The sequence below is a fragment of the Sebastes fasciatus genome, chromosome 12 (assembly GCF_043250625.1).
Source record: "Sebastes fasciatus isolate fSebFas1 chromosome 12, fSebFas1.pri, whole genome shotgun sequence".
Lineage (NCBI taxonomy): Eukaryota > Metazoa > Chordata > Actinopteri > Perciformes > Sebastidae > Sebastes > Sebastes fasciatus.
In genome coordinates, this window is record NC_133806.1 from 16,265,735 (window position 1) to 16,293,505 (window position 27,771).

General features: G+C 41.6%; 1 protein-coding gene across 3 annotated transcripts in view; it reads right to left on the bottom strand.

The window, feature by feature from the left end:
- Positions 1 to 27,771, bottom strand: part of kcnn3 (potassium intermediate/small conductance calcium-activated channel, subfamily N, member 3) — a 59,867-nt gene that overhangs the window by 5,148 nt on the left and 26,948 nt on the right. For all 3 annotated transcript variants that reach the window (XM_074653573.1, XM_074653572.1, XM_074653574.1), the window contains 5 exons: positions 21,572 to 21,868; positions 20,429 to 20,550; positions 17,275 to 17,416; positions 10,723 to 10,833; positions 352 to 479 (listed from right to left, as the gene is read on the bottom strand). In XM_074653573.1, the coding sequence (XP_074509674.1) occupies positions 352 to 479; positions 10,723 to 10,833; positions 17,275 to 17,416; positions 20,429 to 20,550; positions 21,572 to 21,868 (800 nt within the window). The remainder of the gene's footprint in view (positions 1 to 351; positions 480 to 10,722; positions 10,834 to 17,274; positions 17,417 to 20,428; positions 20,551 to 21,571; positions 21,869 to 27,771) is intronic.

Sequence of the window (27,771 nt, forward strand, 5' to 3'; positions counted from 1 at the left end):
ATTATAACATAACCAAGGAGTGAATTACAATGCATGCACGTATTTGCATCTTCAACAACACTCCTAAGTAGAGAAAATGATATGATCTTGAATACTATAGTATACAATGAACTGATTATCCAGTCCCACAGCTGTATTTGCCTGGAGTGAACCTGCCCTTCAGTAGATGATGATTCATTGTGTGTGTGTGTGTAGATTCATGCACTTTATCTGATTATCAGCGTTGATTCAACTTGTGGGTGGATAGAAAGTACAGCTGATTTGAAAAGGCTTCAGCCGCTCAGCAGCACTGCTGTTGGCTTGTGTGCATGTGTGTGTATGTGTGTGGGTGGAGGTAAGGCGTGGTCTCACTGATGTATAGCCTGGAGGAACTTCCGCTGGTGTTTGCGGACTCTGCAGTGGTCGATCTTCTTCGCCATCTTGGTGTGTTTGTAGATGAGCCAGGTTTCCCTCAGCACGTTAGCCGCTGCGTTCTTTATCTGCTCGCAGACAATAGACAAACACATGCACACACATTGTTAGCAACAGGTTGCCCTTGGCAACTGAAGCCGGCAACAGGTGTGAGAACAGAGAACAGGGCTGGGAAAGCCTGTTTGAAAGATAAACAACAACAACAACTGGGGCCCCCAGCCATGTTCTGGGGCCTGATCCCATTCAAGGGAACCCAGCCATGTTTTCTGGGGCCCAACCCTGTTCTCTGGGGCCCAGCCCTGTTCTGGAGCCTGACCATGTTGTGGGGCCCCAATCCCTGTTCTCTGGGGTCCTACAGTACGATACGATACGATACGATACGATACGATACGATACGATACGATACGATACGATACGATACGATACGATACGATACGATACGATACGATACGATACGATAAGATAAGATAAGATAAGATAAGATAAGATAAGATAAGATAAGATAGACTTTACTGTCCCGATGCACATACACTATGTTATTTTGTTCTCTGGGGCCCAGCCCTTTTCTGGGGCCCCGACCATGTTCTCTTTCAAACAGGTTTGCCCGGCCGCTCTCTCTCTTTTCAGTCCGTTCTCCATTGTCTCCCTAACAAAGAAAAAAAAATTAAACCATCTTTTTCTTCTTCGAGGCTGCCCTCATTCTCTCCGTCTCTCTCTCTACACACACCGGCTGGCTTGCCAATGCTTTTCATGCGCGCATAAACAGCTCTCTCCTTGGGGAGATTTAGCAATGAGAACCAACAGGAGTCTCTCACACACACACACTTCTCTCCTCTCTCGGCCTGTCTATATGCCACATTATATCTTAGACTAACTCAAATGGGCCACATTATCTTGGCTGGTTGGGAGTAATTCACAACAGTACCACCGCAGTTCATTAGAACCAGTGATCTTCCATTTAATTATGACAGCAACTGAAAGAAACAATGGTGGCATGGCTCTTAAACTAGCTGTCAAAGACAATCCTCATCCCTGCAGGAGAGACATATTAGAGAAATAGCCTTTCTAATGATGCTCACTCATGGAAAGCCTAATGGCCATCAGAGCTAATAGCAGGATAGTTTTCTCCAGTTTACCGGTCAGACATGAGCTTCAGTTGTTTCTTAACTCATACCGTGTGTATGTGAGATTCCTGTGATTTAATAAAAGACTCATTCAAGGCTTCAGGTTGATTTCTGTGGACAAGGGTCAGGCTTCATTAATTCATAACCATATCTGCTCTACTATGTCTCCTGTATTGCACATCTCTATAGGTTGCTATGTAATTACAACACAGGGGTCTGACACCCGGCTAAAAAAAAAAAAAGCGCGGGTGGATACTGTAGAGAAGGGAGAAGGGAGAAGGGAGAGAGAATCTGTAAGGACATAAATTGAATGAGAGACTTCAAAGAGATGCTGAGCACTGAACAAAGAACAATTATACCCCCGTCTGAGGAGCACAAAAGACCCCGGCAGCTTGGCTAATCAGCACCTATCCACCGCAGTCAAGGACTGTTCACACACACACGCACGCCCACACATAAACACATGCAGACAAACACACTCTGTTGGCCACGGATGAAGAGAGTGGGAGGCTCTGGGCCTTGCAGATGTGCTTTCAATGACACGGAGGAAGTCAAACCAAAAAGAGCTATTCCAAAATACTATAGATAATATATGAAACCCATCCAGGAGATTGAGTCACACAGCTAACTTGTCATGTTACCATCACTCTTAATGACAGTTAGCATTACAAACTTATTCTTACCTTATTTATACAGCTTGTTTACTGATAAGATAATCAAATGTAAATCTCATGTTAATAAACCCACCAATATATATATATATATATATATATATAAAAGATTATATAATACATTCACGTCATGACCAATGTGATTTGGATGTAAAGCTAGGGCTGGAGTATGAAGTAAAGCCTGCTCTCCCATGTTTCTCCCTCTGAGCCTCATCTCCCAGTGTATATCAATCGGATTACAGAACTCCCATCCTTGTGGCAAGGACAGGCACTGACAGAGCTGCAAAGATCCTAAAGAGGCATCATCAAAATGAAGACATGCTGCGCTTTACATCAACGCCATTGTATGGTAGTGTTGCATTTTTTGTGTTTTAAAGGTACAGTGTGTAACATGTGGCGGCACCTAGTGGTGAGGTTGCAGATTGCAACCTTTCTCATGTACTAAGTGTGTAGGACAACTACGGTGTAAGGATGTGACATTGAGGACATTTTTCCATCGGTTAATAAACTTGTGACAACACCGACATGTTAGAAGAAAAGATGACGCTCAATATCTGTAGTGCGATTACTTTGGTCTTTACCCTTGGCTGGCTGTGTGTCAAGCGTCTCCGGTCGAGCTTTCACTATAGGTCCGCTGCTTCGCCGTCCTCTGCGCGGTGATTGCCTCATTTATGTTATGGTTCTCTTATAGCATTGGGTTTAAATCCAAAATATTCCCAAATAGGCACTTTTGCTTTTCAAGCAAATCCTCTGCCATGGTTTTGTCTGTCAACTTTCTCTCGTCCCGTGTGTGAAATCGAACTCCTGCTACTCTGAGCTGAGACTCTGTACGGAGCAGACACTTTCACTTTCAGCTCGTAGTGTCGTCCGACTATGTATTGATAACACGGCGCTGATACGCGAAAATGAACTAAATGGGTTTGATTTCTATAAAAAAAAGCAAAATCACGGTGGGCAAGTTATGCAATTGGTGTGTGCCCGAACACCATGTAACACCATGTAACACCAGTAACACCGACTATCAGGGAAAGCCTACTACGGTGCCCGACGTGAAAACACGAATGGCCTTGTGAAGAGTCACTTGTTGTAGGAGAAGCGTTGGTCGTTTGGAGCAGAGCCAGTGCGAAGAGTGTGTGTGTATGTGGGAAGTGAGAGGTGAAGCAAGAGAGAGAGCGGCAGCGAATGTGTGTGGGCGAACAAGTGCGGTTTGTTCAGAAATAAATGCTGCAGCTCCTCGAGACCAACAGAGGTTTCATGTGTCTTATTTCACGGCGGTTGAGTGGAGTGACGGGGGTTAACTCCGGAGCGAGTAGCGTGATTGATTCCGACCCGAGCAGGAAAAGTTAACACAGTGTTTGGTTTGTCCGTTTGAGCTACTTTAGAAACAGAGCGGCCGGCTCCGTGAAGAGGTAGTGTCTAGAAGGGAACCTGCAAGTTGGGGAAACTGTCGCAAGATTGTTAAGGTTCAGCATTGACCTCGAATAGTTAAGGGTAGGCATTGATCTTGAATAGTTAAGGTTAGAGTTTGATCTTGCATAGTTAAGGTTAGGCATTGATCTCGAACAGTTAGGGTTAGGATAAGTCGTCAAGTAGCAAGTCTCGCAAAAGTTTTTGCAGATCTCAGATCAAATTTTGCAGTTTGCAGGTTACCTTCTAGACACTACCGTATGTAGATATAAGCGTCTCCTTCTAAGGTAACGAAAACACAACGACTCTTTTTATCCGGTGATTATACACTAAATAAAACATACTTAATAACATCATATTCCATTTCTGTCAATAGATTTCTTTAACATAACATTTAAAATCACAACTGCTTTCACTGCCTGAGAGGATATTTGCACCCAAACGTCAGTGATAGTCAGTTAAAAGTTAATTTGCCTGGATTATGTTTTATCTCTAGTTTTAATCATGGGCCAGGTTAGTGAAGTGCACATTTAATACCCTTCATATCTACAGGCCAAGTTGCTAAATTGATATGTCAAATCCTATTTATCAGTTGATTAATCACTGCAGGGGGAGTGAAAAATGATGAATGATGGCATCTAGTGTCTGTCCGGCCCGGCTCGCTGCGGAAGTTTTTCACACAAACTTTCAACATCTGTCCAGCAGTGCGAGCTGTTGCACCGCTTCAGGCCATTTAATTAGACGATGCTAAAGCTTCACCCTTAATTTAAATCCCGAGGACTGCTCCGCATGCAGATGACAGGCACTGATAACATCACACTGTTTGTGTTTTACAGTTCATTCTCCCCACCACCATCTCTCTCTCTCTCCTTCTGGGAGTTAAAAGTAGAAACTGAGGCAAATTCATTTACAAAAATAAAAGGCTCAACATGAACCGCTAAGAATACTCCACAAGAAACCAAACGACAACAGCAGCAGCTATTCCCGGACCATATGGCCTGTGCTTGGGCAGCCATGTTGGGGCCATATGGCTGGTTTGGGTCAAAGATCTGTTGTCATAGCTCCCCTACACGGCACACCTTATGGCAGGTACACGAGAAATCTGTTAAGACAAGGGGTTCCCACATCTCAGCATGTCGGGTGGTTGATGACATATTGCGGAGTGTAAATCAATCAGTGCAGATAGAAATATTTTAGAATTGTCATTACAGACACGACCGCATAGTAACTTCATTTGTTGCTTATACTGAAAGCGGAAATCCTGGATTCTTTTCCCTTCAGTTTCCGTAGTGATGGAGACAGTTTTCTAAGATCAGAGGAAAAGCCGAGGCGCCTGACCCTTCCCACCCCGGAGAGCCTTGATGATGACCTATGTATGCAATTAGTAGCCTAATTAGGTGCTGTGGTGTTAGAGATACAATGGAGCAGAAAACACAAACAAACAGACCAATTACCTTGGCAACAACCTCTCACTTCATCAATGTGCCACGGTGACATGTGGCCTCACCTGCTCTGACCTTCCCCTCACGGGCATGAGGACACAGGGAAGAGACCAGGCTCACACATACACACACACACATGGCCACAGATCCATGTATGCACACAAACACAAGACAAACAAATCAATAAAATCATGAAATTAAAATAATAATCGATTTCCTCTGGTTTTATTCGTCTATGTATTTTATGGTGTGTCTCCTGAATGAGCTCAGATCTTAAACAGGGCTCCATTAAAAGGAAGAGTTCAATTGGTAAAAAAAACCCATCAGAGCTATGAGTGTCAAATTAGTCTTTGTCGCTGTCAAAATACGTCCACACTAGCAATGATCTATCTTAAAAGGCTGTCGGAAAAAGGAGTTATTTTTACTGCGTGGAGTGAAAGCTAGCTTGGTAGAAATCTTCTGGGGTTAGATTGCTCCCATTTGGCTAATAGTGTAAACATTGGAAGGCATTGCAGCACCTCCTTCCTTGGCCGGAGCCCAGAGTGCACTCTGAATATTCAGAGAGGGCAAAGCTCTGAATATGCCACAGGGACTTCTCGAAAAGTGCTCTGATTTAACCAATCGGCCAGAGCGGAATCAGAATACATATTTTGGAGTGCCAATTTATAGGAAGATGTGACATTTTCAACTTTGGGACACGACTTAAAAACCTTGAAATGCGAGGGCTGACCACAGAGACGGCCATATTCACACGGTCAATTGGCTTATTGCGTCAGTGAATGGCATTTAATTGACTTGGTAGTGCCATCAAAAGGAAGGACACACCATCCCACTCTAACAGTAAGTGTGTCCTGCTTTTTCAATGTCGAGAGCGCTCTGCAAATGTTCAGGGTGATGTTCTGACCAGATGGACTTTCAGCTGCGCTCTGAATGAACCAATACTTCAGTATGGAGCCACAGGACACTGCTGTAACCAAAGTGCCAGCCTTTTAACCCATTAGTGCCCAAAGACTCTATTTTAGTAAGGTAAGGAAAAATACACACCTCTAACACTCTGCATCAAGACCACAAGTCCTGACATCAAACATGAGCGCTTACAACCTCACACACATGGTCGACTTAGGGGCTGTATTAACGGTTACGTAATTAACATCTGTGTTAATCCTATCAAAGTGAGAGGGACACTTCAGTGAACACTGCATGGAAATTAACCCTCTGAGACTTGCCGATGTATGGCTTTTCCTTGGCATATTTACAATAAGGCTTTTTTTTTAGCAGTTTCCAGAACCGAAGTGCTCGCCACCCAATCCCTGAATGTCAAAATGTCAAAAGTTTTTGATACCAAATTGCAGCATGGATTTTTCTGTGGTGTTCCTCAAGGTCTTGGTGTCTTAATGTGGTATTTTGGAGGGATTATTGATAATTTTGATCAATTCTTAATTGTTAAAAAATGGTTTAATTTAGCACCAAATCTGTGTAATAAATGGCATCAACCCAAAAATTGCTGCAACAACTTATGAAACATAATAGAGCATAGGAATGGCCATCATATACTTCTATCCTAATCTTCCAAGCCCTTATACACTTTCACAATTTCTTTGAATGAATGAATTACTTATTAAATTCATGTTTATTACGGATTTATGACTAGAACAATTAGACAAACAGTGCTGAGCTGCATCTCAAATTAAGCTTCAGGTTCCCAGCTTCCAGATTATGTACACCACTTCTTCTATGTGTCATCTACTGCTGACCTGCCATCTCCCCCTAAATACCCCATGTACCCCCCTTAAAAAGACAAAAACGGGTCTATTTTGGGTCTCCGAGGTTGAACCCTGTGCATTGAACTTTGAATGATGTTTTTAAAGCACATCATTCTCCTTGATGATGTTATTAGGTCCTCTGCAACCAATCTGCACCACACAAGATTTCAGCCTTGTCAGGTGAGTCTAAAAGTCTGCTCTGAGGATGAAAGCAGAGAACACACAAATGACGGAAAGTGAAAATATTTTGAAGTATGTGTCAGAGAGTGTCAAAAACACCACACACATTTGAACTCAAATGATCCGTGTGGTGCACAGATGTCTAAGGTAGTTAGTTTGCTTGATGGTTTAGGACTCTCTGTACAGCCGCACCCAATGCTTTTTCTTACGCGACACACCGTAAAGATAAGGACATCAAACATTACCGACAACCGGCTTTACTGGCTAAGAGCGTCACTGATTGGCATTTAATTGACATTCTTGGTAATCCTTCAAAGGGAAGGAAACGCCATTTCACGGATGTAGAAAGCCGGTGGGTGTGCTTTTGTGTCTATTTGTGTGTGTGCGCACACATACGATGACGGCAGGATGTAAAGTCTGTCGTTGCATTATTCATCAAAAAGCCTTGAGTGATTTTATTCTCCTGTTACGATGATATGGCAGAGAATGGCCCCAGCCATGTAAATCAATGTGCATACAACAGCTTCAATCATTGCTCTCTCAGTAATAGAGGGCAGGAGACAATTACCACTGCATAAACCCAAGACCCTTTGAAGGAAATGTCACCAAGCAGCACGCTACATTGTGTTGAATGAAACTGTGCTGTATGGTGCCTCCCTTACTAGATGACTGGCTTTGTTAAGGTAGTGGTTCACTTGATTGAGGAGGACGTTCACATTAAAATTCATGGTCTGATCTTCTCCTTTATCTAGGGGGCTGTTTGAGCTGTATTTATGCAATGAACATCATAGCAATTACAAAAGTTACAAAAAACATTATTTTCCATTTAAAAATTGAAGGAGCGTAAGACTACAGTTGCCGAGGGCCACGTGGAAAGATTACAGAGTAGCTGAACTAATTTGAAAAAGTAATTATGATTTGATTTAAAATATATCCACATATGTGTTTAGCAGCAAAATAAACAAATTACAAATTAATGTGAGGCTGATTTTTCATATATTTTCAGTCATAATAACCAGCTACGATAACACAGTTCCAAACAACCTGAGTCGGTTGTACTGTAACACCTGACAACTGTGAGCTGCTAGTTGAAAAAGTAAGGAAGTTGAAAGTAAGGTAATAGGTAGGTAAAGGTAAGGCATAAATGAATTACCCGTACAGCTTCTCCCACTCCAATTAGTACAGAGTTTCGATTTGTATGAGTAGCATGACCAAACTTAATGAAACAACAGTCTACAGCAGAGATGCTCACAAGTCATTTTGCATGTCTAAGTCAAGTTTCAAGTCTTTGATGGTTGTAATGAGCGTTGTATCATCTGCTGCATGTCATCCAGTCTGCTTAGGACAGCTATATCTAAGGAAATCATTTACTGTATCATCATCTATTAGCATACAGTACCAGCCTTGAATAGCTGTTTGGTATATGATCACTTTAAACAGCGTATTGTAATGCAATATGAAAAAACACACAATGAAAACTTTCCTTTAAAGTAAATAACTATATTTTGCCCCTAAAAATTAATATAGACTAACGTTACTCAGGGTAACAGGAAAGTATTGCTAACAGTTATTAGGCATGCAATAATACCCATAACCTATTTTTCAATAACAGTTAAAGTAGCCTATAACCGTACTGTATAATTACACTAGGTCTCCAACTAATGACAGCTTATAATTTATTGTAATTTAACACATCCGTCTAGAATCTCAAACCCTCAGATGCTCACAAGTAATTTTTTTAAAGTCCAAGTCTCAAGTCACTGTGTGTGCAGCTTAAGTGCGACTTGAGTCCAAGTGCCAAGTCCAAGTCCCCATCTCTGGTCTACAGCCATGCGAGTGGCTCATTGAGGCTGGGGTTTGAGATGAATGCTTACGTGAGCATGCTAATATGCTCAGAATAACTATGTTAACATCCATTCATCCATTATCTGTAACCACTTGTTACATTGTAAAAATACTCTGTTACAATTCAAAATGTTACTTATGTAAAAGTACAAAAGTATCAGCATCAAAATATACTTAAAATACCAAAAGTGAAAGTACTCATTGTGCAGAATAATATATGTATATTATATCATTGGTTTATAATTATTGATGCATTTATGTGTTCATCATTTTAATTACTTAGATTTATATACTGCTGGGTAGCTTAACCTATAATAATATATCATAATTTATTATTTTGTATTAATAATAATAAGAATCTTCAAATTAACTAGCAACTAAAGTTATCAAATAAATATAGCGGAGTAAAAAGTACCATATTTCCCTCTGAGATGTAGTGGAGTAGAAGTATAAAGTAGCATGAAATGGAAATACTCAAGCAAAGTATGTACTTGCATAAAAATTATTGTAACAATATCCACTTTTAATGCTGTTGAATAACTAATATATTGCGATTTATTGCGATACTCTAAGTAAAGCAATATTGTGATTTTCTTTAATCTAATTTGAGGAAAACTGTCATAGTATAAAGAACATACCACCATGTATAAATAAATAAAAAATAACTTTTTTTATGCAATCAGAACAGTGAGATCTGCATTTTCACTTATCACAGTCCCTTTAACATCCAACATCATAGCACTACTTTGAGAGGGCAAATACACTGAGAGGACGCATGTCTTTGCAAATGAAATAAAGTACTGATTTAGTTAATATTTGCATGTAAACTATTAATTAAAAATCGATAGTGTTTTTGTAGAATCGATACAGTATCACAAAACAGAATATTGCGATATTCAATTTTTTTCCGATATTTTCTTACACCCCTAATTCAAATGGGGGTAAAAAGTTGGGAACAGCTGCTTTTAGATGGTCAGCTGAACTCCAGATTGTGAGTACATGCAAAAACTCACTCACACACAAACAGTTCAAGGTGTTAAACGTCTTGTTAAAACACCCTCTGGTTGACCCGGCCAGAGCCCACAGGAAGACGAGGTGCAGAGCCCGACTCCGACAGAGAGTCCATTCAGCTTCTCTGTCGATATTTAATCCACACTGAAATTATTGATAACCCGACCACGTTCAGTCACCCAGATACCCCGCTGCCATAATGTACCCTACATATTTGATATGGGAGCTATTTATAAAACTTGGAACTTTCAACTGTATGAAAAATTGAAAAGGACCGGAGGAGGGAGGGAGGGGACGGAGGGATGGAGGGAGGGAGGCAGGGAGGGGGCAAGGACGAAGGGAAGGAGAGGGCAAAGGAGAGAGGAGACGAGAGAAGGTGACAGAGAGAGAGAGAGAGAGAGAGAGAGAAGGGGATTTACTGTTTGAGGGACAAATGTCAGAGGAGAGGGGAGGTGGTAGGGTGGAGGGACGGCCATGTGGGAGGAAAAAGATCGGAGATGGTAAGTGAGGGAGCAGAACGGAGAGAGCGAGAAAGAGATGACCTTTTATTGCCTTCACTCACTCAAATAACATGGCACTCTGTCACAACAATACAGGGTGATAGTGTGATGTAGTAGTCGGGGAGGGTGAAGGAGGGGCAGTGAAAGGACAAGCCGTTTCGCCGGGCTAGTTTCAACCACCTTGTCTTCAATCCCTGAAGAAATCGGAAAATATAGTATTCACCCAAAGATGATTACACATAAAAACTGTACTTTTATGAATACAGTTCTGCTGGGAGTCCCACTCATGGTGCATGCAGAAAAAAAACGTGTGCTTTCTTTTACAGTCTCTCTTTATTCTCTCATTCACACCACACAAGCCTACTCACCCTCTTGGTGAGTTGCGTGTCCATCATGAAGTTGTGTACGTGTTTCTCTGCCTTGGTCAGCTCCAGCTTCCTGGCTACCACGGCAACCACCAGAGCCGTACAGCCGGCGCCCTGAGAGAGATGAGGGAGGGAAGGAGGGAGGAGAAAACAGAGCACTGAGTCAGTCAGTTAAGAGGAGGAATTGGTAAATCGGTGGCTTTTTGGCCGGGGAATTAGCCCAGATGATTGAAGGGAACGAGGACAAATATGAGGAAGGGAGCCGCACGACAGAAGGAGAAGTGAATGGGAGAGAGGAGGGGATTAAGAGGGATAGCTCTGTTCCAGATCCACATTTCCTCATGTGGAGCGGCGAGCCAAGTCTATTTTCACATCCAATCCATCTGGTGTGAGATCCCCTCTATATCGCCTCTATATGGGGCTGAAAAATATCCCCCTTTTAGATGGAAAAAACACATCAAAGATTGACACCACCTAATTTCATTTAATTGGATGCTGCCAATCTGAATTACACGGTGTCAGTCTTCTCCTGTCACGGGAGGCTTCGAGGCCTGCAGGAAGTGTAAAAGTATGAAACACGGACCGGTTTGTCTGTATTCCAGCTCGACCCACATGGGATATTTTTTTGCAAATTCATCTGGGAGAGAGTGACAGCTGTCTCTCAACCAGAAAGGCATGCTTGAGAGGAGAAGAGGAGCAGGAACACAGGGAGAAAGACAGACTTAATTAACTTTCAGATCAGACACTGTTTTCAATGGGGCTGTTGAGTGCTCACAGGTTCCTCTGAAGGGGCAGGCACCGAGAGGTGAGAAAAGATAAAGAGTGAAGTGCTATGAGTAAATATAAATGGGGAAGGAAGGAAACATGGAGGGTTGAATTCAGGAGGCGAGGGTGTGCACACAGAATAGGAGGAGAGAAAGACGGAGAAGAAGGCAATGTTAATGAGGTCACACATCTTCTCCTGATAAGTACTGAATTAAGATTAAGAGTGTTTAATGAAAATGAAGGGGTAGAGAGAGAGAATAGAAGGGATATAGGGAGAGAAACATAGTGAGTTTGAGTGCAAGGGAGCATGCAGCGTTTTGAAGCGTGTAGGAAATAGCCAAGACTTCATCGTGCACACTCTTGAACGATAAGACAGGTTTGCCAAAAATAACTTTGGCTGGGTTCACTAAAATGTAACGCACAAACAGGCATTAGTGCCCACGTCTATACACTCATCCACTCTATTTGTGTTTATTCAAAAACTGAATAAAACATGATGAGGGCCGATGGAAAACCCTCAGAGCGTTCATACATGTCTGTGCTTTAGGGAACAAAGAGCCCTCAACGAAATTGCTACAGTACAGTATGTACAAGTGCAGCGCGGCGTGCACGTATCCAACTGTGTGTGTGCAAAATTGTCCTCCTCGGTCAGAAACAGTGGGGTGCTGATTGGTTTGTCATGGCAGGCGATGTGTGTGTATGTGCATGCATGTGTTAGTGAGTGTGTGTGTGTGTATGAGAGTTTGTTTGTGTATTCGCCTGCATCCATTTGATTTCAGCAGGGTTCCCCGTGCAATCTCCTCCGAGTGACACGGCTGATGATGGCTGCACTGCTGTGATTTGTTTCATACGCCCGGGTGTTTCCCCTCACTCTCTCCACTACAATGCAGCCATCATCTACAGTACGGAGCTGTCAGAAAAAGGGGGAATCACCCATCTGTCCTTCTGTGTAACATCCACACACTCGCAGGTAAAAACTGCATCTCTTTAAGCTTCATGCAATGGAAAACACGAAAGATGTTCAACAAAAAAAGTGACATTTAATTTACTCAATTAGAGTGCACAATACAAGCACTCAGAGGCAGACAAAAGGACAAAATAGGTTTGAAATGGCAGCTATTCTGCATCTCTTTAACCTCATTGCACTCGCAGAACTACGGTATATCAAGAGGCCGACAAACACAAACACACATTCATACGGTATCACTTCACTTTAACCCCTGAACCTATTTGGCATTTATAAGCAGTGTATAAATAGCTGATGAATGGCTTATAAAGTGTGTACTTACTCAGTTCTGATGGGTCAATCACGGTGTTCTACAGTCTGTTATTTCTCTATAACAGACCGTTACTATGTTTAAAAGACCGTTGCTATGGGCGCAGTTCTGATCTTGGACTCTGGCGGACCGTTATTGTGTCAAATTATTGATTTCTTAAGTAAGTAGATGTGTAATAAGCGGGATAATGTACAGCTAGCGGGTCATTGTTGTGAAATAAACACCTTAAGTGCGATGCAAGACCATGTCTGGGTTTATTCTCAACGATGACCAGCTCGCTGTACATTATCCCTTACATAACGTAGTTGTGAGCAGATATAAGACAATTTTAAGTGTTTATTAATACACAGTATTTGTTAACATTTATAACTTTATAAATAAAACTAAACTACATGAAGGGGACCCCAGGCAAAAACATTTTTTTTCATGCACTGATCATTTTGAGATTTTGCCTCCATAACACGTCTTCTTTCAGACTAGTGGAGAGAAAACATCTGAAATATCTCTATTAGTTCAAATAGTAACCTTATTCACCTGCGTCTTGCAAAATGTATGGAATTTTACTCAGGCCACTTTTTTAAAACGGTTTTCTTCTCATGCTATGCGCCGAAAATCTCCACTTCAATAGCACTTACACCGAACTTTCATTCCTATCTATATTCTGAAGGTTTTCTACAGAGGGGTTTGTTCATATATCATTCATAGCCTGATTCAGATAACATTTTATTCCTAAAAATATGGCAAAAATAGACTTGACTGTTGACAGTATTTTCTGATTCATGGAGTGATAAAAAGAGATATCCCAAATTCCCTCGGTAAAAATCTTTGACTATAATATGTCAACAAAATGAAACTTTATATAATATTCAGATTTCTGAATATATATGAAAAATACACGTATGTAGGCATACATGACGCGCATGATCTGATATGAGTTCTAATTTAGACAACACACCTTTTTTGCCGTATATAAGAACAACAACATGTTGTGGCAGTCTACCACCATCCACCCACTCACAACGACGCAAGAACACACACGAACACCTGGCACCCCCCCAGGTAGCCTCGGGGCAGTGGTATATTCCAACACAGTTGGCCTTCATCTGTTGTCATAGTAACGACGGTGAGAATTTCTCCTATAGACACTCATTACAATAATTCTCAAGCAAGAAAAAAAAGCATATCCAGTTCCCCGCCCTCACCCTATAACCCCCTTTCTAAAGAGCTTCTTCTCCCTTCACTTTGCTTTCCCATGACCTGCTGTGCCTCGTCTCCCTCCCTCACCCATACGAGCCTCACCCTCTACCTGCATCCTCACTCCTCCTCTGATGATGATCAACGGATACAAACCACTCTGAAGGGAGCAGGGAGAGTGCGTTTGTGTGACAGGAGAGGAGAGTGTGTGTGTGGGAGTCACACTAAAGAGTGTATGTCAGTGTTGTGTGGAGGATGCAGTCAGTAACAGCCCCCTGCTTTGTGTCTCTGTGAGTGTGTGTGTGTTAACGTTACAATAAGAGTTGTACTCCAAAACACAGGTTGGATGATTCACCCAGCAAATTGTGGTCTTTGTGTTATGTGTCTTTGTGCATGAGTGTATTTATTCACACATTTAAAAGGGACTACAAAGAAAGTAGGTGAGCTGGTAAATACAGAGAGGCTGGACGGACACTGAGTTTTTTTGGGGGGATGTAAGTAGCGAGTGAGAAATATAGACACCAAAATCATCTACGTGACCCTAGTAGACTAGCTGCTAATAGTGCAATAATTTCGATAATGACACTAGTAATCACAAGAGACCCACATAGATCAGTTTTTGTCTTTTTTTAGGGGGGTACAGGGGGTCTTTAGGGGGAGATGGCAGGTCAACAGAAGTGGTGTACATCATCTGAAAGCTGAGAATCTGAAGATTACTTTGAGATGCAGCTCAGCAATGTCTGTCAAGTTGTTCTAGTCATAAATCAGAAATAAACATGAACTAATTAATTAAAATGAATTGTGAAAGTGTTTAAGGACTTAGAACCATATGATACAAGTATGTGATGGTCATTCTCATGCTCTATTATGTCTCATGAGTTGTTGAAGCAATTTTGGGGTTGATACCATTTGTTACACAGATTTGGTGCTAAATTTAACCATTTTTTACCACTTGAGAATTGATAAAAATAATCAATAATCCCTCCAAAATACCACATTAAGACACCAAGACCTTGAAGAACATCATAGAAAAAGCCAAGCTGTGATTTGGTATCAAAAACCTTTGACATTTTGGAGATTTCTGCATTTTTCAGCGATTGGATGGCGAGCACTTCTGTTCTGGAAACTGCTCATAAACCCCCTTATTGTCAATCTGCCTAGGAACGCCATCCATCCTCTGAATGCTCTAGGTCTCTAGTTTGTGGCTGTGAAGTTTCATGAGGCTGTGATTATCCTAGAGGTCACCACAGGTCATTTTATACAGTGAGGTAAAAGAAATGGTCTCACTACAATGAAATGGCCACTATGGGGACTAACAGGAGAGTCTCCTTCCCGACAAGCTAGCATGACATGTTGGTACCAACAGATTTCTTAGGTTTTCTAGTTTCACGTGATACCAGTATCTTCCCTCTAGCTTTAAGACTGAGCCCGCTACAGCCTCTTAAAGACATTAATGTCGGCCAGGATTGCCGGCGATCCTGCGGGTCTCAGAGGGGAAAGTGAAGTAACTTGCTTGTTATGGAAAATATTGATGGACTTTTGATTTTGAGAGTTATGTTGAGGGCTTTATGATTTTCTCCTCACCATCATCCAGCGGTCATTAAACTGCATCTTAAGGCACTTGTACACTGGCGTCAACGCTCAGCGATGGCGGTTGCTGCTTGACTTCAGGCGCACTTTAATCCACTCAGCACAAGTGCATAAGGACTGTGGACAAGGAATACAGAAGCCTGATGCAGCGATGGCATTGGTAATAAAATGCTATTTTAGCAGCTTATTGCCTTATTTTCAAAGAGCAAAAATATTCAGAAGCCAGTGGCCACATTATCACATCTAACCATGTAACTTGACTGATCTGAGGACTGTTTAGGGCTGCTTTTTTAAAATGTTAAGTAGTGTTCTTCTTCTGTATGAGCACATTGCCTTTATTTTTCATTCATTTTAACAAGCTCAACTACGCTACTGGCATTATTAAAGCTTATGCGCAATGGTTCCCTCAGTTTTTAAAAACATTAAAAGGACAAAAGTGGCATCCATGGCATTATCTGGTTAATGAAAATGACATTTCAAATTTCTCATCCAGGCTTCCTCATCTTTTTTGTAGGAATGCCATTTTGAGAAACACGTTGATAATGTTGTACTTAACAAATTGCACGAGTCTGTTATTCAGAAAAGTAATATTATTACATAATTTGGTTAAAAAACTGCATTATCGCCAACTCAGGTGAGCACCCACTGTGCAGTGACTTTCCTCTCATTTAGCTATTCACAGTCTTCTATTACTCCCTGTACTCTCCTCTTTGGCAACATAAAACATGTGGCACACTGTGGCTTATGAGAGAAATACTCTCAGGGAACATATTATCATCATATTCGGATATTCTTTCCTGACCTTATAAAGAATCAGCAAATCCACCAATCTTATTAGCACATTTAATTTGAATTTACCTGACATTTAGCTGTAGAGCTATTAAAAACATCTAATTTTCTTCTATTTGAAATGACACAAATTCCCTTCAATTATTCAGAACAGTGTATGCTAAGGTGATAGCATGGAGAAGCAGAGTAGTGTTCAAAGTACTAAATGAGTTGACCAAGTGGACCAATTTCCACTTATTCCCTTAAACAAACGGACGCTAGAAATGAAGAAGAAAAGGCCAGTGAAACGAAACAGAGACAGGGAATGAGACAGAGAGAAAGACAAAGAAATTAATAGTTGGAGGAGGGAAGAACACCTGTGAAGTGATGCAAGAAGAGGAGCTGTCGGCAGCTGAAACACTGATACTAACAGATGGACGGCAGATAGAAATAAACACATGGCCTCAGGGAAGGAGAGACGGACAGAGAGGAGAAGAGAGAGATAGAGGGATAAATAGACGGAGAGACTGAACGAGAGAGAAGTAGATAGTGGTACATAGAGAGAGAGAGAGAGTGGGAGGACATGGCACAATGAAAGGTGGGACCTTCATTATGCAATGAGGACAGACAGGGGAGTAACACACACACACACACACACACACACACACACACACACACACACACACACACACACACACACACACACACACACACACACACTAACCCCTAATGTGCTCTTGTTTGCACGCCTACACACCAAAAACACACAGAAGCACAGATGCTGGCTAATTCAAGGAGGATTGACTAAATTACACAAATGGCAGAATTTCTCTCGGAAATGACAGCATGCTCTCTAATCTGCTGACCTTTGAACGAGGCGAGGACAGCGCCGAGGGGAGGGACAGAGAGAGAGAGAGAGAGAGAGAGAGAGAGACGGGGGAGAGGGAGGAAATGTACTGACCATGATTCCCGTGAGCAGACAGACTCCTTTTCCACAGTAGGTATGAGGAACCATGTCTCCATAGCCGATGGACAAGAAAGTGATGGAGATAAGCCACATGGCTCCCAGGAAGTTACTGGTCACATCCTGGGCATCGTGATACCTAAAAAGAAAACACCGTTCATGTTCAGAGGAAAAAATCAGTCAATAGTAGGAATATATAAATAAAAATAAACATAACTGGCACACTGGTCCTGTCTGCAAATGTGGGCGTTTAAACCTCAAACACGTTACCTCATTTTTTTTAAAAACAGCAGCTCTTTGCCGCCATCATTCCTGCCCTATGCACAACACTGTTGCCATAGCAACCAAACCTGGTGCAGATCTGAAACAAAGTTGTTTTCTCAAAAAACAAAAATGCAAATTTTAGCTTTGGATGTTGGCAATATCTGCTCTATCATCGAGTCTGAAGGAACACACTCTCTAAACTCTCAAATTTGCACCTTATTTGGAGCATTTTCAATTCAGTCTTAGAAGTTTTTTCCTTCGATAATTTGGTTTTGGAGAGGAGAGGAAATGCCAATTAAGCTTGGATGTGAACCAAACAACGGCTTCCCAGCAGCCGGCCAATGATGGATCTAATCAAGCTTATTAACCAACTGACATTTTCCCATATTTCCTTGATTATCTCCAAAAAAGCGTTTAAACTCATCGAAAGGGAAGGTCCCTTTTTGCTTTCCACTTGATGTTACATCAGTAACATTACATCATTCATAAAATCAGATTATCAATCTTTGTAGGCAGACAATTTGATTTACAGTTTGAAACTGTGTTTCTCAATAACAGCGAGACGACTATGCCAGTAGCTATTTTGTATCAGAGCATCTGCCTGCTGGAGTCAAATAAAGTCAAATAAATAACCAGTCTGCTCTGCACAACCCCCTAGTGCAGCTGGGAACTATCCAAGACCAATATATGTTCGTCTACCTGTGTATGTAGAAAACCTTCAGGACATAAACCTCAGAAAAACTATTACAAATGCTCTGGAAGGTGTTAAAAGTATGGGGACATTTCAGTTTACTATTAAGCATTTTTGGCAGTAGACAATTAATAAACAGTTTATAACACATTATCATATAGTTGTGTACGTTTTTAAAGTATTTATGAATGTTCTTGCCAACAACTATTAATCTTCCTGTGAAGCGTTGGTAATTTGTAACATGTAAATGTAACTATACATGATGAATAAATGATTAATAATATAGAATATTTACAGTTGTTATTATGAGAAACGATGTATTGGATTATTATACGCATTTACGAAATGTATTCATGAAGTATGTATTTATTTATAAATACTTTATCACTCTCCGTGACAACTGAGCAAACACCATCCATTGATGAAGATGCATCTGAAAGGCCTGAGAGAAATGTAAATGGACCTTGAGTTGGAAGCGATGTTTAAACTTTTTCGGGAATACGCTTATTAGTTTTTCTTAGATTTAGATGAGAATATTGTTCCTACTCTCAGATCTATCTGGTAGATATAAAGCTACAGACAGCAGCTGGTTTGCTTAGCTTTGCATAAAGACTGTAAACAGGGGGAAACAACTAGTCTAGCTCTGTCTGAAAGTAACAAAATCCTCTTATCAACGCTAGCCGTTTCCCTCTGTTTCCAGTCTTTATGCTAAGCTAACCTACAGGCTGTAGCTTCAGTAGACATATATGGTGGTTAAAATCTTCTCATCAATCTTTTATTTCCAAAAATGCCAAACTATTTCTTTAAAGGGGAACACTATCCAAGTGGTCAAGGAAAGTTCAATTAATATGTGTGAACATGAGCTACTCTCTCTTAAATCCATTAAACCAGAGAAGTAGGTCTCAAACTTGTGATGTCATAGGGGCAGGGGTCAGCTACCTTTACTATCAAAAGAACCATTTTAGGCAAAAAAAATAAATAAATCTGCCTGGAGACATAATACATTTGAGCATTGTGATGAAGGTAACACAGTTTATAGTCTAAGTATATAGAATATAAGTCTAATTCAGTGAGGGCTAAAGTGTAAATGTACTACGGAGTATTAGGGCCACATTGAGGGAAAAAAAATCAGAGGTGTCCAGAATAAAGACATGGTATTACAAGAAAAAAGTTGTAATGTAACGAGAATAAAGTCATAACTTTAGGAGAAAAAAATAAAATAACATGTAAAATTACTACTTTATAATATTATGACTTTATTCTCATAATACTACGACTTTTTTTCTCATAAACCTATGACTTTATTCTTGTAATATTATGACTTATTTTTGAAATCTCAGATTTATTTTTTTTCCTCAATGTGGCCCTAATACTCCGTCGTACCGTCGTACCATAGACCTACAACAATGATAAATAAAAATGAAAATGTAAACAAAAAAACAGTTATTCATTTCCATTATTAAAAACCCACAGGGAGCCCCAGGAGAGGAGCTAAAGAGCTGCATGTGGCTCTGGAGATGCAGGTTGCTGACCCCTGTCATAGGGTATAAAGTCTGGAGCTGCTCCATAGACGATGAATGGGAGACTGATTTTGTGGACCCACAGGATGTTTGTTTTCTCTTTTATACCCAAATGAGCTTTATTCTATTGCAGTGTTGTCAACTGTGAAACAGAAAATGTCCCCATATACTCAGATCATTCCACTGGGTGCTCTCAGTGTCATCTACAGCATCTCTCCCTATTCATTGTCTATGGAGCAGCTCCACACGTTATACTCTATGACATCACATGTTTGGGTTTTTGCACTCTAGTTTTGGGATTTGGGAGAGAGTTGTTCATGTTTATTAATATTCTTTGGATGGTCTTAGACCATATGAATAACATGTTTGAATTTTTTTTTTCTAAAATAAAGTACTGTCTTTCAGAACCGATATATTGTGGATTTATGAGACAAAATGGACAAACGAAGAAACAACTCCGTCGCCTGGATCAAATCAAGTGTACAACTGGTGAGAAAGCCTCATAAACTGACGTCTAAAGATGGATTATGTTGCACACATGTCCCAGATTATATTTCCTGCCAATTGAATTTAATTGCTCAGTTGAATTCCTCAGCCAATCACAGTCTACTCACTCTGTCTCATGCACATACACGATAAAAAAATACACCCAAAACGAACCAGATTTGCAACTGACCTCTCGCACACTCGTACGGTCCAGGCAGCGATGATCCACAGAGAGATGCTGAAGACCAGCAGCACCGTCCCGGGGCAGATGGTCATGAGGGTTTTCATTACAAACCGTGTGTTAAAATGCACCTGCAATAAACGCACACAGTCAGTATAGCAGAGCTGAGAAATGACATTGTAAAACACACTTTTTCAATGGGTTACTATTACTTATAGCTCTAAAATCCACATCCCGTACACCGTTTCCCACTCAGACTTGATGTTTTACTAATTGGTCTTCTGTGTAGCTTTGATAGCGGCCGCACTCTCAGAGTCTAATTGGAGTCAAGATCGGGGCTCGCCCTCTGACTCGGGTCGAGCTATACAGTGCCTTTGAGTAATTGGCCTATTTCAGTGTAGTTTGGCTCATTTGTCACCAACTTCTGGCAGATGGATGATCTGAGAGCAACGGTTGAGCCCTGGAAGGGTTAAGCAGCTGATAAATGAGTTGTCATGTTGGAGCCGCAATTCAACGGCAGCTTCACCTCCTCTCCCCTTCGCCGTAACCCGAGGGTCAGAATAGTGCCATCACAGATACACTCGCAACCTGCGAAATTGCCCATCTAAAATCGACTCCGTCTCTCTCCTCCTCGTAGTTGTGCATACTTCCAACACACGCTACTACTACTTCCTGATTTTACAATAATGTTTATCGTTTAAAGTCATTACAAACGCGGGCGCCAATCATTCATTGCACGGCTTGTACACATTTCTCCGCACTCGTATTGCAATCTCATTCGAGTCCTTTCTTTTCATGCCCCATTTGAGCCGTACGCAATATCTTGTTCTCATTTCACGCTCCCATCTCATATTGTATTGCGAAAGATCCACCACAGCTTACATCTAAGTCTCCACGTACGGCAATGACAAAAGAAAAGGAAGGGCATTTGAACTGGTGGAAGAAAAGAAACAGGGTGACTAGAAGGACCTGAGCTAGTTAGAGAGAGATAGAAGCCAAGAATGAAAGGGGCAAGGCGGACACAGATTGAATTCTGAGGAGAGAGCTCTTGACCTTAATACCTTTACAACCCTTCACCTCTCTCTGGAAAAAGCTTTCTGATGACCACACTCTTTGAATGCATACTGCAAATACACACAAAACCCCTCTGACCTTATTTAGGGCACCTATACTCCTGGAGGAGGCGTCGGTGAAGAGTTTGCTATGCAGAAGCATGACCCTGGCGATGAGGTAGAGGCGCAGGAACATGGGTACGCTCAGCACCATGTCCAGGTCGGCCTCGGCCTGCGACGGCGCGTACGAGAAGGCCAGCCGCGCCCGCCACTGGAACTTAAAGTCCCCCGGCACTGGATGCACCGCGGACACTAGCAGCTCCAGAGAGATGAGCAGAACCCTCTCCATGGTCATGGCGATGCGCCAGTCGTCGGCTCCGTTGTCGATGACGAACAGCTGCGGGGACAGGAAGGACATGAGGAGCGTTAAAAGAGGGAAGGACTTGTTTTTAATGTGCAAACTTTTCACCATTCATCAGTACAGCTGACTGATCGGATGATTAAGAAAACGAGCAGCAATTTAGAGTAAATGTCTCTTTCCCCGAGATGTAAAACACCATCCATCTAATCAGTAATCTATTCAGTCTCCACACAGTGCTTTGGCTCATTTTCATGTAACCTACAACTCCGACTAAAATTAAACCAAAGTCATCTGGAGTGGCTGCTCTTAAGCAAAACAGAATCCTAATATCACAATATTTAAAAATAAATAAATAAAGTCCCTATATATGCCTGTATCTCTGCCAGTGTCATGAGTAAAGGCCTAACAACGTTACTTTAATTACAGTTTTCCCTCCCTGTATGTTGATGTTTTGGGTTCATAATTGCTGTGGTTACTCATGATATTGTCACCAAAGCTGTTGTTATAAGGAAGTGGTAAGAGCAAGGTTTCATTACAGGGGCCCTCCTCCTGACGGTGCTGACAGGAACTGGGAGGAGGTGGTGATGGTGGGGAGGAGGTGGTGGTGGTGGTGGTTGATGAGCGGAGAAGGCGGTGGAAAGAGATGGATGAAGTGCAGAGGAAATGAAGAGATAAAGATAGGAAGTCAGTAAATTTCAGAAAGTGCCAGTAATATTGCCAGTGCAGCAAAAATTAACACATAATGCTTCACAGAAATCAAGAAAAATTGGAAACAGGTTTGAATCTTGCAATTTAGCAGTGCAAATGCATGTATCTTTTTCATTTATTAAGGCGAGACACCTCAGGCAAAAATATGTTTTTTGATGCACTGGTCAATTTGGAGATGTTGGGCTATTTTCTTCCATAACATGTCTTCTTTCAGACAAGTAGATAGAAAACATCCAAAATACATATTTAGGTCTTTATTTTACTACTTTGTCTATTTGCGTCTGTAGATTTCTCCTCAAGTCCCAAAGTAAGCACTAGATAATGCCTCATTTGCATATTTAAACATACAATTTCAGAAAAATTGTAATACAAAATATAATTGTCTTAATGTAAGTAATCAACTGGGGAACTTTCATGGTGATATCTATAAGTTAATTTTTTACCATATTCACCTGTAGTGTCTTGTGTGTATGTAACAATACATATCTTTAAAAGTTGTTTCTCAAAATGAGGTTTCTCTCAGTCTCTGAGCCAGAAATCTCCACTTCAGCACTTACATACAACAAACTTTATAATTTCATGCCTCCCTATGTTCTGATGGTTATTTAACAGGGGTTTGTTCATATATCATTCATAGTCTGATTTATAGAACATTTTATTCCTGAAAACATGGTAAAAATGGATTTGTTATGGCTGTTGATAGTATTTTATGCTTTATTGAGTGATAAAAAGAGATATCCAAACTCCCCTCTGTAAAAACCTTTGACTCTAATAAGAATTTTGAACCTGGCTTTATCCAATGTTCATATTTCTGTTATGGAAATGTATGTAAATTAGCACAAATTCCTCATTTGCAAATGTAAACATACATTTTCAGAATACAAAAAATAATAGTCTTAAAGGTACAGTGTGTAGGATTTTGAGGCATCTAGTGGTGTGGTTGTGAACCGCCGAGAGCAAAACCATGGTAACGCCATTCACCTCGCTCAGAGGCCATCCTTACCATAATAACACTATTTTAGGAGCAACGGAAGTCAGACGGCGGCTGGTGGTACCACGGTTTCTGCGGCTCATGTTATCGCAATTTCACAAGCATGATGGAGAACTACGGTGGCCTTCAGGTAACGTGAAAACGTGTTCGGTTTGTCCGTTCTGGGCTACTGTAGAAACATGGCAGCGCTCCCTATGTAGATATGAAGGACTCATTCTAAACCAAAACAATTCTTAGTTTCAGGTGATTATACACTAATGAAAACATAGTTATGAATATTATATTTCTGCTAATAGATCCCCCGAAATCTTATTTAATGTAAGTAATCAACTGGGGATGTTTCATGTTGATATGTAATAGTTAATATTTTTTTACCCTTAAAATAAAAAAACATTTTTAGGTCTCCATTATGAACAAAAATGTCTTCATATGAGATTCTTGCAGTGGACAGAAAAGGTTAAAGAGATAAAGAAGCACAACATAGTTCCTGAAAGGAAAGGCCGGGGCACAGTGAGAGAAACGAGGAACTCCCCTGCTGTAAATCAGCAGATTTACCAGATGCTCTACTGCCTCGAGAAACAGCCGGGGCTAACAATCGCTCTTTAGCACATGATTCATCTCGAGGGCTTTTAGCCCACACAAACATTAATTTAGGAAAACAAAGAACTACAATAACAGGTCAAAACGTCAGAACGAGGGGGTATGACAGCGAGCCGCTCTGTGTCGTAACAGGTCAGTGTCACAAGGAAGGTAGCTCTGCCACTTCCTGCACCTTTGGATACACACACACACACACTGCATATTTCATCTATTATCTATACCCAGCTCAGCAGGATGTATGTGTTTCCCTTGTTCTGCTGTTGTAACACATGCAGCCAACATGTGCACACACATATGTAGCCACACACCTGAGTCATTGTGTAAACCATCATGTGAACCGAGGGTCAAACGCCGCCTGTACTCTTTAATGATTTCAGTGAGCGTGCATGTGTGTGTGTGCGTACTGTACTCGTGTGTGTTTGTGTATGCCTGAGTGAGTTTGAGAGAGTGTGCAGACCCAGCCTCGTCATGGTGACTGTTGCCAAGGCGACAACATCAAAGAGCAGCCAAGCTTAATTAGGATCCCCAGCGAGAGAGAGAGAGAGAGAGAGAGAGAGAGAGAGAGAGAGAGAGAGAGAGAGAGAGAGAGAGAGAGAGAGAGAGAGAGAGCGCAGGAAGAAGAGGGAGGAAGAGTCAAAAAGAGAGTGCAGCGAGAGTCGAGACAAGAAGAAAGAAAAAGGAGATACGGGGAATAAGACGGAGAGGTGTATGTGACAGCGAGTGAAGAGGTACAGAGAGGAAAGCACAGTCAGGCTGTCTAACACTTGCAAAGGTTTATGTGTGTGTGTCTGTAGTCACATTTTGGGGACAAAAATCTAGTTGCGCAGTCACATTACGGGGACTCATCTGCTATTTGGGGACAAAAAGCTGGTTCCTATCAGGTAAACCACTGAATTTCAGGGCTAGGATTTGTTTTATGGATAAAGTTAGATTTAGGATTGGAGTTAGGCATGTAGTAGTTATGGTAAGTCTCCAGGGAGTGAATGGAAGTCAATGCAATGTCCTCCTAAGTGACAAAAATAAGTTCCTGTGTGTGTTTGAGGGACCGAACTTCATATATTTACATTCACACTTTCGGAGCATTGCTTTTTGTCTGCGAATCAGTCATCATTCATCCTTCATTCAGCCCTCTGTCTCTCTTTTTCTCCGTCTATCTCCCTGTTTTTCCTCTTTCCCTCACTCCCCGTGCTCCTCTCTCTCTCTCTCTCTCTCTCTCTGAATGACATCCCTCCAAATCAAAACAGAGGTGATCCAGTTTCTTGCCACTGGAGGAAAAAAAAAAGCGGCTCTCCCTTCCTCTTCCCTCTCCCCCCCTCCTGTCCTGTCCTCCCTCGCGCTCCTGCTGTCGGTCTTTTCCTGGCTAAATCGCCATGAGGAAGGGATAAATAATTAAATTCCATTAGGAAAGTAATCTGTCAATGGGAGTGAGTGAGTGCCACCGGCCGTACATGACCAGGACAGAGGGAGGGGGAATGAGGGAGGAGGGGTTGGCATGAGGAAACGTAGGTAGGGATTGTCTATGTATGTGTGTGTGTGTGAGTATCAAACCCAAACTGTCAACTCTATCAGGAGAGAAACAGAGACGAAGATCAGGGAACAGCAAAGCTAAATAAACTGGGACATAAAGAACAAGCCCACGGGGAGAAATGAACAAGATCATGGGAAATCTTCTGTTATTTTATCAATTTTGACAAAACGTGGCATCACAGGGCAGAGGGACAAGGAGAGACTGCAGAAAGCAGACAGGACAGAAGCAGGGCAAAATAAGACAAACAAAAGACAAACAAACCAAAAGCAGGCTAGTGGGAGAGAATGGAGGCAAAAAAAGAAAAAGTGTGAAAATGACAGCACTAAAGGTCTCTTCACAGGTGAAGGTGTGAGATCTGAGGGGACACTTTCCACTGCTACATCTGCAACCTGCCGTCTTCCCTCTTCAGCCTCCCATCCATCCATCCATCCAGCCATGCCTTGACCCCTTCCAGTGCCTGCGGCCATCGTACCTTGGTAATCGTGTTAAGTCCCTGATTGCAGATGCCTCTCATCACGGAACCAGACACAGTGCTGGCCAGACTCAAGCAAGCAAGCGAGACATGCAGAGGAAACATACACACATCCAGACTGTCTAACGCAGCACAGACTCTCAAAAAGAGGTAGATGCAAGCAGGCAAATCAGCCTCCACTTGGCATTTCCCACGGGGGGGGCAAAAAGACTAAACCTCAGTCTGGGACAGAGACGGCCCTAATCACCGGAGAACGCGGTGACAGAGCGAGCACTGAAAGGCATGCACGCATACTTTTACACACATAGTCACACCTCTGGGAAATGTCTGGGTCCCGCAGAATGGAAATTCCTGGAACAGGCAGAAAATGACTGGGGCGAGCCAAACACACAAGCGCAGATTCACACACCCAGATATATGTGAATATGCAGAGAGGGTAACACGTTTTCCTTGACTGTAATTGCAGCTCTGAGGGAACACCCCCGACGTGGCTGTTTCTACACAGACGCCGGAAGAAAAGCAAGGAGAGAGGGTGTCGTGGATGTGAAAAGGAAGTGTGAGAGACGAGGAAAGGTTCGCGGTTTTGCTGCATGCATGAGCGATGTTTGCCACTAGAAAGTCTAAAAACAGCAACTGGGAGAGAGTGAAGAGAGGATTCCACCAGTGGTGTCTTGAGACTAGGAATCTCCTTTATTCAGTGCAAAAACAAACTGTGTTACTAAAAATGGCCAGAGGCTAGCAAGACACAAATGGCATCTGATAAATTAACATTTCTTTGAAAGAAGTGGGTGAAATGCTTCTTTCATGTCTGCAGTCTAAAGGAGGATGCTGTGGTTTACCTCACTGTCATTTTCTCTTCCATTACAGCTCCCAGGGCAGATGTACATTATGCAGAATCTGCAGAACATGACATCATGAAATGACAGTCCAAGTAACAGACATCCCAGGACTGCAGGTTCACGTTAAAGTAGGGCTGTATATTGGCAAGAATCTGGCGATACGATACGATACAGGGGTTACGATTCAATACTGTAAGCAAAGTCATATATACTGGAAAAACAAAGTTCGGAAACTTGTGTTGGACGATTATTTCTCTATTGTTACAATGCTAATTGGCATTGTATTTTACATCGTTGGAAAGCCTGTTTATTTACCTTCGCAATGATGTCCAACTTGTAAGGATCATGCATTTGTGGGATGAGCAGCACAGCTGATTATGTGGGTAGCGCCCAAGAAAAATTTGTCAAAATGCTCTGCCAATGGGCAAATGTCTTTGCAAATTAGTATTGACTGAGTTAATCTTTGCATGCAGATTAATTAAAAATATACAGTGTTTTTGAGAATTAATACAGTATCACAAAACATAAAATCGCGATACTCAATATTTTCTTACACCCCTACTTTAAATAAGCTTTTTTTGGAAAACTACTGCTCTCTATATTTTCCTTATAGCTGACCGTCTGCCTGCCTTTGAGTGGCTGAGAGCCAAGCTGGTGTCTTCTTGATGAATGAACTGCTTCTAAAATGCTCCAAAGTAACCGAATAACACAGTTCACCAATGCTCAAAGTGCACTAATGGACTGGAGAAATATCCCTTTCTCACACACTCTCTTAGACTTTCTGTTTGATTAATTTCAACA